The 11372-nt window shown below is 37.4% G+C and overlaps 2 protein-coding genes across 2 annotated transcripts in view; both read left to right on the forward strand.

Moving 5' to 3' along the window:
• The window catches only part of LOC107685280 (dual specificity protein phosphatase 22-B-like), an 11667-nt gene extending 4767 nt beyond the window's left edge, over positions 1-6900 (forward strand). Inside the window, exons 5-7 of the mRNA XM_016481809.1 lie at positions 4095-4169; positions 5421-5592; positions 6605-6900. Of these exons, the coding sequence (XP_016337295.1) occupies positions 4095-4169; positions 5421-5592; positions 6605-6724 (367 nt within the window). The 3' untranslated portion in view covers positions 6725-6900. The remainder of the gene's footprint in view (positions 1-4094; positions 4170-5420; positions 5593-6604) is intronic.
• A 1477-nt stretch (positions 6901-8377) lies between these two features.
• The window catches only part of LOC107685279 (interferon regulatory factor 4-like), a 15037-nt gene continuing 12042 nt past the window's right edge, over positions 8378-11372 (forward strand). Inside the window, exons 1-3 of the mRNA XM_016481808.1 lie at positions 8378-8469; positions 8873-9072; positions 9978-10164. Coding sequence (XP_016337294.1) covers positions 8875-9072; positions 9978-10164 — 385 coding nt within the window. The 5' untranslated portion in view covers positions 8378-8469; positions 8873-8874. The remainder of the gene's footprint in view (positions 8470-8872; positions 9073-9977; positions 10165-11372) is intronic.

The following is an 11372-nucleotide window of genomic DNA, read 5'->3' on the forward strand; positions in this document are numbered from 1 at the left end:
CACACACACACACATACACACACGCACACACACACACACTTCCTCTTGTGGCTCTCTTGGTGCAGGAAGGAAGTTGTGAGCTGGGTTCTGCAGTGATGCCTTGGTCGCACTACGCCTTTATTTTTATCCCCCCTTTACCATCAGCCCTCTTGTCACCCTTACAAACCTGTGAAACCCGACCATGCGTAATGTGAAACTGACCCTCTTTAACCAAACTGGACCAGCCCAGCCCTTTCTCATCCTGGTCCTGTCAAAAGGATGGATGTTCTGGAGGAAACGAAGAAGGTTTAAGAAGAAACCACAGTCAGATTTCTGGATTTCTTGACAGCCACTATCTGGACAGTTTCAAACCAACAACAATCTGTATTTTTTCTTGCAAGCAGCAGAATATACAAATAGAAAGGCGAAAATGTTTTATTTCTTGGAACAATTTCAGTTGTGTGTGTATGGATGTATTCTCACACACACACAAGCCATTAGGTTTAAGCAGGAAGATGTCAACCCAACAATGTCAGTGATTAGTAGTGCATGTTTTTTTTCCCATGGAAAATTGTTATTTTAAAGCCTGTAAAAGTCCTGGAAATATCTATAGTGAATCTACACTCTTAAAAATACAGCTGTACCAAAGGGGATTTTCATAGAAGAAACATTCTGGGTCCTTCAAACAACCGTTCAGTGTTTAAAACAGTTATTAAAAGAACGATTTTTTCTTAGTGTGAAGTCTTGTTGGGTCCTAAAATATTCCTGACCCAAATCAATTCTTAGCTGAACCTGACATGCATAAATTATTTTTTTTAAAAGGAAAACCTGACCCGAGACGGACCGGATAAAATTTGACCCGAATGCTTTTTTTTTTCTAATTTGTGACCATGGAGCACAAAACCAGTCATAAGGGTAAATTTTTTTAAATTGAGATTTATACATCATCTGAAAGCTGAATAAACAAGCTTTCCATTGATGTATGGTTTGTTAGGATCGGACAATATTTGGCTGAGATACAACTATTTGTAAATCTGCAATCTGAGGGTGAAAAAAAATCTAAATATTGAGAAAATCATCTTTAAAGTTGTCCAAATGAAGTTATTAGCAATGCATATTACTAATCAAAAATTACGTTTTGATATATTTACGGTAGGGAATTTACAAAATAGCTTCACGGAACATGATCTTTACTTAATATCCTAATGATTTTTGGCATAAAAGAAAAATCTATAATTTTGACCCATACAATGTATTGTTGGCTATTGCTACAAATATACCCCAGCGACTGCTTTTGTGCTCCAGGGTCACATATGTTTCTGATTTTTGACTTGATTTGGCTGCTGCTCTATTACTTTCTTTTATTTATTTGCTTATTTATTATTACTTTATATTATTGCCTGCCTCATGCATACACAGAGAAAACGCGCAGCGAAATGAAGCAAGTCCGTATGGCTTTCTATGTGCGATGTATTTCTCACAAAACGTGCAAGTGTGCATCAAGGATAGTTTGATCCATCTTATTGGGTCCATTCGGAAAAAGCACATTTTTTTTAAGTTACCCGAGACCCGAGGCCACTGATGCCGAACCTCTGGTTTTTGGATCATTTTAATAAACTAAAGAACCTTTTTCCACAATAAAGAACATTTTGTGGTTCCATGGATGTTAAAGGCTCTTCATATCAATAAAGAACCTTTAATGTTAAGAGTGTAGATTGATTTTCTAGTTTCTCTTTGCGCTAAAATATCTTTGTGACTGTAGAGTCGCATCTGAAAATGTAGAATAGTTTAAATCTATCGATATATGGGGTAAGTTGTCACAATGGTAACTTGCTGCTTTTTTACACTGATTTGAAAACATTTTCATTTAAACATGAAGTACTATATAAAGCCTATACATACAAATGAAAATCTGCCTCAATGTCTTTAAAAAAAAGCACACAGGAGGACAAAACCTGATTAAAACAAAGGCTGTATTTACACACAAGGGTTAAAGCGATCCAGAAATAAACATTGATTCATCATTCACTCACCTTTGTGTTGTTCCAAACCCGTAAAACTTTCATTCATCTTCAGACATGCATGAAGATAATTTTGCTCATCCATTGAAAGTCCATGCAACCAAAATGTTTCAAAAAGTTGCATTGTAAAACTTTTTTACACTGATTTGAAAACATTTTAATTTAAACATGAAGTACTATATAAAGCCTATACATACAAATGAAAATCTGCCTCAATGTCTTAAAAAAAAAGCACACAGGAGGACAAAACCTGATTAAAACAAAGGCTGTATTTACACACAAGGGTTAAAGCGATCCAGAAATAAACATTGATTCATCATTCACTCACCTTTGTGTTGTTCCAAACCCGTAAAACTTTCATTCATCTTCAGACATGCATGAAGATAATTTTGCTCATCCATTGAAAGTCCATGCAACCAAAATGTTCCAAAAAGTTGCATTGTAAAATAATTCGTTTGAATAAAGCGACTTAATCCAAGCCTTCTGAAGAGACACGATCGCTTTGTATAATGAACCAATTTAATTTAGGCTTTAATTTACCTTTATACACTAAAAAAAGAGTTCTCCAAACAAGAGTTAAGATATGTTTGTAATTTGTATGGACTGTAGTAATCATAGACATTTTTAATAACAAACTTGCCTACTTGTAAATGATTAGATTCAGTGTGCAGATGAGAGGATAGGATTGCTAATTAATAATTGTGGATTTAAGCCAGTGTTTTAGCGCTGTTTCATACTGGCTCAGCTTACTGAAATATTTTGAGCATTTCAATACGCACTCGATTGAGCATCAGCATCAAGCCTAAATAAACTTTTGACAGGAACTGCTAAGGCAGTAAATACCGAAGCTGTAAAAGCTGTGTGTTGTAGAGCAGAGAGTAATCTGCATCTGGAAGACATCATGTACGCAGGATGTCTCGTAATTCTGTGTTTACTGCTCCGGTTACGACCTTCCCACCGCTCTGTCAGCATCACAGTCTGAATGAAGACCTAAACCTAAACGCTCCTACAGTGGCCCTGAAATGCTTTCTTTGCACAGTTAACAGGATAATTCACCCAAAAATGAATGCACTCACCCTCACGTCGTTCCAAACCTGTATGCTGTTTTTTTTTCTCTTCTGTGGAACACAAAAGAAGATATTTTGAATAATGTTTTTTTTTCCATACAGCAAAAGTTGTTTTGGAACCCACTGACATTCACATTAAAAACAAAAACAGTTCATTCTAGAAAATATATTTTGGCTGAATAAACTTTTGTTTTTTTTTAATGCAAATCCTGGTTTGTATAGGCTATAGTTATTGTTAGCCATGTGGGTTGGCTTTGTTCTATAATGAATAAACAATCAAAAAAACAAAACAAACCCATCACATTCATACATTATTCCTCGAGTTGTTGGAAAAAAGTTGTATTTAACTAGGATTTATTATTATTATTATTTCTCATTTAGGGTTATGGACAAGCCTGCAAAGGTGTTGTGGGATGTGTGTATGTGCATGCAAAATGTTTATTACAATTATGATGCTCGTGGATCAGTCTGACCTGCAATTTCACAGTTAACCGCAGCTGCACAGACTCTTTTTTTTTAGCCATACTTTGTTAGTTTCTCAACTACTCTATGGGAGTATTTACATTTAGAATTATACATTTGGCAGATACTTTAATGTGAAGAAATGTCCATACATTTTTAACAGTTCAAGCATGGTAATTTCACTGAGAATGTAGTGCCATGCTCTAGTGCTTGAGCTTCACAAAAGGACACATACACAAATAAAATAAACAAGATTTTCAGCTTAAATGTTTTTTTTATTTTTTTTTTATAATATTCATATTTCTTGGAAAATTTAAAATAGTTGTTAAAAACAGTTTTAAAAAGGATATGTATTATGTTTTGTGTGTGTGTGTGGGTGTGGGTTTTCTTGATGTGACTTTTTGTGAATTGTATTGAATCCAATTATGGTCATTTTGACCCGCAATATAAAAATCATACCCTTAATTTGACACAAAATTGGTTATGCTTCATTGCAGCATCCTTCACATTGATACTCTGCAGAATTGCCTGAAGTTGACATAATCGGTCTCTTTGCCCTCCACAGCGTTCAGCATTTTGAGAAGAGCATTAAGTTCATGCACGAGTCTCGACTGAAAGGCGAGGGCTGTCTGGTGCACTGGTAAGTGAGGGGTTCATTTGTCCTCCAGTTATTAAATCTACACAATACATGAACCGATGTTAGGTATGCATACGATTGCATGCACCCAGATACACGACTCTACCTTAAGAGGAAGCTAAATGTGCACTCAACCCAGATACCAGCCTTGATCGAGCCCAGTGTGACCATGTGAACAGCTGATAACTAGGTGTCAAGGGGGGTGGGCTATTTTTGAACTTCCCAAAACAACAGTAAACACGAGCCTGTGTTTGATATGAGACTATAACAACTCAATCCATTCTCAAAAACATCATGAGGTCTGTAGTATTTCTCTGAAATCTCACCTTCTTCCTCCTGAGTTGAATGCGTAGGGTTACCCTGGTAAAAAAAGTAGTATATTTAAAATATATTTATCTCATACTAAGTATAGTTCAGATCTATTAACATGACATATCGCTCTATGAGACTTAGTGATATAAAAATGTGAATTAAACTTTATTTGGTGTACTGCTTGCGCACAATGCACAATTAATATTAAGCCTAAAATGTGTTTTAATGTCATTATTGATGAGGATTGAATAATATCAGTCTTTAAATGCGAGATAATTAAAATGTACCTGAAGCATTCTTGCAATAGTTCCACTTTAGCACAATCCAATATACTTCAGTATATCTTTACGTAGCTGAACCTCAGCACTACTTCCACAAAATTAAAGTGCAGTTTATCAGACTTTACGTATACCAGTTTAGTGTACAAAAAGTACAATTGCAGGGTATTTTTATTAAGCACATACACTCTAAACAATAAAGGTGCTTAAAAGGATCTTCACAGCGATGCCATAGAAGAATTTTTGGTTCCACAAAGAAGCGTTCAGTCAAAGGTTCTTTAAAGAACCATGTCTTTCTTACCTTTTTATAATCTGAAGAACCTTTTACAACAGCTTCGAACGTGGCTCAGCCAATCAGAATCAAGCACCGAAACTATCTGTTTTATAAGGTTCTTTGGAACCATTTAGACAAAAAGGTTCTTCGCATCGTGAAGCACCTTTATTTTTAAGAGTGTAAATATGTATTTGTAGCATGAAATAAATGTATTTCAAATACATTTTAGTATATGTATTTTTAACTAGGGTATGAGCTCGTTCTGATCACTAACCTACAGTACGAGCAAACATCGAATCTAGTGGCCTGTAATGATTCTAAAGGCAACCGAGCTGTGAGTAGGAAGCTTGTGCATTGCTGACTGTGGCGTTCTGGTCTGGTGTTCTCCAGTCTAGCCGGCGTGTCGCGCAGCGTGACGCTGGTGGTGGCGTATCTCATGACCGTCACGACTCTGGGATGGCAGGAGGCTCTGGCTGCGGTGAAGGTGGCCAGACCTTGTGCTTCACCAAACATGGGCTTCCAGAAGCAGCTGCAGGAGTTTGAGACCAGCCAGCTACAGCAGGTGACTCCTCCTCGCTTTACGACTGGAAATAGTGTGGCACTATCTTCACAAACATGGCAGCCATATCACCTGACCTGGAATTATGTCAGTGGCCCTTCTAAATAACCCTGTGAAGCCTGACATATAAAAAAATAGTCATTTTTTGAAATAGAACAGTTTGAGTCTAATTTTTGCATATGTGTTTATGTTGAGTGCCATAATTGATCTGTCGGGCTTTTCTGGCTCATATAGTCTGATATAGTTAGAAAACGGAGGAAAAAACTGAGACTCAAACTGAGCAGAAATATGCAATTTGCTGCAGATGCTGATATTTCTGATGATACTCTGATGCTTGTGCTGTAAATCAATGAGAGCTTTATAACAGTGCAGCAGATGCTGACATACAATGATCTAAATATCAGTCGTCGCTCTATATCTCCAGTAATCTGTCTCAGTAAGATGAGATTGAAATGCTCCAAACATATAATGCAGTGATTGAGAGCTGAAGAAATAAAGGCTCCTCAGAAGATGTGAGATGTTCTGGAGGCTTGTGAAGATCATTCCTCCGCTGAGGAACAGTGAAAGTAAAGCTTCTGGAAACAAACGCTCCTCAAAAGATCCTGAGGATCAGATTTGAGACTCTAAAACATGATTGATGGAGAATCAAGTAAAGCTGAGCTGCTTCAGTCCAGTAAGTGTTCATCTGGAGATATTATTCTGAGGTTTACTTGATAAAAATCAGTCAAGATTTGACACGAGAAGCAGCAGCTGAAGCTGGACGCTTGTACAATTACACCATCAAAAACCCTAAACTATCAATCAGACGACAGAAGACATGCATGGGTTTTTAATTGTGTTGATAAATTAGAAGGCCATCAAATATGATACAGTAGGCTTTATAGGGTAAATATGTTTGTGTAAATGTGTGATTCAGATTACCACATGGTTTCTAGAAATATGAATACAGCTAATAATCAGAGTTCTGTTTGAAGACCCACTAAACCTTCTGTCTTAATGTTTGATGTGTGTTCAGTTCAGAGAGCGGCTGAAGCAGGAGTATAAGGAAAACCCCTTCAGTGACGAGGAGGACGTTCAGAACCTGCTGGCACAGAGCTGCTCCGCACCAGAGGAACACGAGTTTGAACACAACTGAGAGATCGCTCAGAGCATTCCTGTGTGTCGTTATGACTGATATCTGGGATTAGAAACGTCATCATGCAACACGCTGATTGTGTTTGCTATGGCACAGCACTGTTTAATAACTTATGGACACTTTTTGTAAATAAGACATATTCAAGGTTTTAATGTTTACTACTGATGTGACGTTTAAAGCAGATTTGCATTTTGTTGTTCAGTCTTTACAGTTATATCATAAAAACTGATTTATACTATAGTCTCTGACTTTCTATTTTTTTTTCTTCTTAAAGGGACAGTTCACCCAAAAAAAGAATGTTCTGGAGAATGTTGGTAATCAAACAGTTGCCGGCAGCCATTGACTTCCATAGTATTAAAAATAAAAATGAAAGCCAGTGGCTACCAGCAACTGTTTGGTTATCAACATTCTTCAAAATATCTACTTTTGTGTTTAACAGAAGAAAGAAACTTAAGGTTTGGAACAACTCGAGGATGAGTAAATAGTGACAGAATTTCAGCTATCCCTTGCTGGATCAGCCAAAGAACTGTTTTAATGTCAAAGTAACATAAAGAAAGAATAGAAATGTTTATTTTGAAAAATAAGGTAGAGAACCCAGGTGAAAAAAAGGCACACTTCCATAATGCACTTAAAGTGCTCTATTTTCACACACTAATTCTGTACTTGATTAATATACTAAAAATGATGCTTTGGTACTTCTTAAAATAATCCTAAAATAATCTAAGTGTACTCAACTGTGCTATTTTGGGACACCTTGAATATAAGAACTAAAATGTGCTTTAAACATACTATCTGTATTTAAAAAATGTATTTAGTTAGTACACTTGAGTGTACTAGTGTATGAAAGATGGGTTCAAGTGTACTACAAGTGGTAAGTAAATACATTTTTTTAAATACTGAGATAGTACGTTAAAAGCACATTTTAGTTCATATATTCACGGTGTCCCAAAATAGCACAGTTGAGTACACTTAGATGATCTTAAGTACTAAAGAATATTAATTAAGTACACAATTAGTGTGTGAAAATAGAGCACTTTAAATACATTATGGAAGTGCACCTGGGAAAAAATAATATGGTAGACTGAGTAGTATATGCTATTTCTCTGTCGGACAGCAGGGGGCAGCATATTCAACACTGTTGAACTTGAACGAGGTTGGTAACAGATTTGAAATCACTTGATATCAAATAGGCTACTTGATGAGTTTCGTATTTAAGCTATTATTTGCTTAAATTATTTTGGGGTATAAAAGGACCCCGAAAAGTTTACGGCTCTGTGGAAATTCCAAACACATGAAGACGCAAAGACTTTGACATTGGCCCCTGTTGACGGGACGCTCGCAGTCTGAGAATAAGTTAGTGAACCCCGCGTTGTTCCGTGACTGCTGCGATCGACAGCTGTGAATTTCCTCAAATCAAACCGACACAAACAAACATCAAACACCTGGATAACTCTGATGACGATTTTCTGGCATATTTTATCGACAGATATTTGTTCCATCGTGTGTGTGTGTGTGTGTGTGTTTGCGTGTCGCAGGGATTTCCCGTATGCTGGATGTTTATTCTTTCGGTTGTGTCGCGTTTCTCTGAAGTCTTCAGCTCTCAATGGTGCTGGAGAAAGACGCTTCCACGTAACGCTCCACCCATCTCTCCACGCGCTTTGAATTATTTAAGAGTAGAAACACCTTCCTCTGACATGACTTGAGAAGTGTCGGCTTTGAAAGCGAAGCTGTCTGCATTCACAAAGGTAAGACTTGAGAGGCTTGATCTGTGTGACAACTGAGCTTGACTGTTAAAGAAAATAAACTATTATACGCATGCAGCTTGTTTATTAATAATGCTTGTGCTTCATGCATTATAAGCTACGAGTACCCTTACATACTCATATGCTATCTATATTTTGTTCCTTTAAAAAAAAAAAGTAAACTACATTTAAGTAGCATTTTGATTTGCACGTACACTTTAAAAGTTGAAGCTTCGTTCTTTGAACGCATTCTTTTCATGCAACATTTTCTCTCGGTTAAGAGCACCTGCACTAGACGTTATAAATGTGTGTGTGTTATTGCGGAATATGCATGCATGAACTCAAATGAATCGCTCTTCTGCTCACTGCATGTGCACCTGCTCTCGCATGCCTCCCTCCCTCACAGACATGAATTTAGATGGGGACAGCAGCATGTCAGTCAGTTGTGGGAATGGCAAACTTAGACAGTGGCTCATCGATCAGATTGACAGCGGGGAGTATTCCGGCTTGGTTTGGGAAAATGACGAGAAAACCATTTTCAGGATTCCCTGGAAGCACGCTGGGAAACAGGACTACAACCGCGACGAGGACGCAGCGCTCTTCAAGGTGATTGAGGATGAAGGTGGACCTCTGATGACTCTTTCAATGACGGAGTGTCTTTAGACCTGTGTTGTGGCCCCACAAAGCGTTAGGACTCGTATTATCAAACCAAGTGCCTTTATTCAAATAAACACTGCACGCTTTTCAAGCTAGACGTTTGACGAAACTGATCAAACAATAGATCTAGTGTTGAAAACGAAGACAGAAGTGGTTGCAAAACATTAATGGATAATGCCATAGTTATTGTACTGAACCACACTTGTGGTTCCTCTGTCGGACACCTGTGTGAACTTGACTTCATCCCCTAAAAGTCACCGAAATACCACCTGATTCAGAGTAATCAAGCCAAGATTATAAAGAAAAGCGCAGTTTGTTCCGAGAAAAGCCACGTGGTTTAATATTTTGTTATCTGATGCGATGACATTCGCGCACCTCTAAGTGACTTACGTTTACAAATACGTTTTTGGGGCAACTGTGTGAATGTATATGCATTATTATTATTATTAGGCCTATTATTATTAAGGCACATTTTTGCAATCATATAGGCTACTGTAGGATAAATTATTAGGAGTGATTTCCTATCAGAGAAAATGCATTCATGTTGAGCTGAGAAAGACCATTGCATGTTAATAGATTGGCGTTCTGTTGCAGTAGAAACAAAAGCAATGACAATTCAGTCAATCAGACACACTGAACAGTATTTTATTCATTACATAATAGCACACTTATTAACAATAATCATATTATTAACAAGAATCACATTGCTCGTCCATTTTAAGAGTCTTTAACTATTTTATGCATTAGTATTCTGAGTTCCTACTAAGTGAGCCAGTTCTTCATGGCCATTTTCTTCTGCTTCCTCTCTCACTCTTCATCTCTTCTCATCTTCACGCTGGTGTTGTGGTCTGTAGGCGTGGGCCCTGTTCAAAGGCAAGCACAGAGAAGGCTTGGACAAACCAGACCCTCCAACATGGAAGACGAGGCTCCGCTGTGCCCTGAACAAGAGCAATGACTTTGATGAGCTGGTGGAGAGAAGCCAGCTGGACATCTCAGATCCTTACAAGGTCTACAGGATAATACCAGAAGCAGCCAAGAGAGGTAACGTCCATTTTTGGATTGCATAGCAATGAAATGCATTTAATATATCACAACATGCATCAGTAGAAGGTCTGTTGGAATTGTGCATTGGTTGCCTTCTAATCCACAAATATTGAAGGGGTGCAGTTTTTGCTCTAGGTTTGATGCATTGCATCATTCCAGCTCTTACTGAAAAGTAAGCTCACAAAAGAGCTGTGAACAGAGCTAATTTGCTACACAAAGGTGAAGGCTTGCTATGCATTCACATTAAATATTGCTACTTGCCCTCAGTATGTGTAGCAGGAAGCTAAGAGGAAGTCACCACATGTGCTAAAATCCCTCAAGCTTTTTATAGAGAGCTTTGGTTACCAAGTGCACAGCAGTAAAGCGACACAAATCACCCATCAGACCTTGCATAAGACGAGCTTGTGCTTTGAGATGCTGGGCCAAGGCCACGAAGACCTCTGGTGTGTGACCATAAAGCGTTCAGGGGTTTGCAGAATTTCAGTAATTTTATAAAAATGACATATATTGTAGATTCACACCTTAATATAGTTGCTATTATTAGTGCTTGTGAACTACCTGCGAAGTGGAGGCAAGAACTGAACTGTAAGTGAACGAATGAGTGCATTTCGTTTTGAGGATAAAACAGATGTACACACTAAAATGTACAGAAAATGGACCAAAAATATTAATATAGAGTATGATAATTGATCGCTCACCTTGGACTGACTTTTGACCAAAATCAAATCCTCTAAAGAATGGAAACGTGACTGTGGCGTAAACTATTTTTATTTACAAAAAGATGAACTGTTCGATATGTCCAGCCTCAGCTTCTTTTAACAAAATAAATACATCAGCAAAGGAAGGAAAACTGGCTTTTTTAGCACACTCTCATGGCACTTCGTAACTGTTTTACGTTTTGGCAAATTGGTGGCAAATTCGTACGATCTCATTCATATGTTTTCGTACGATCTGCTGAGGTTTGGGTTTAGGGCTGGACCTTCATGCTTAATTTTTATTTTTATTTATTTTATTATTATTATTTTTTATTTTTTATTTTTTTTATTTTTACAAAACGTGCATTCCCGTACAAATCAAATTGTACAAATTCATATAAAATTGCCAACTCTTTAAAATAGTTTTTATGTTTTGTTATGAGCTCAAGCTGGCGCTTTAGCAGCTTCTCGAAATCTGTTCTCGCGTTCAAAGCAAACTAAGAAGAAAGT

This window comes from Sinocyclocheilus anshuiensis, unplaced genomic scaffold (genome assembly GCF_001515605.1).
Source record: "Sinocyclocheilus anshuiensis isolate Anshui unplaced genomic scaffold, SAMN03320099.WGS_v1.1 scaffold677, whole genome shotgun sequence".
Lineage (NCBI taxonomy): Eukaryota > Metazoa > Chordata > Actinopteri > Cypriniformes > Cyprinidae > Sinocyclocheilus > Sinocyclocheilus anshuiensis.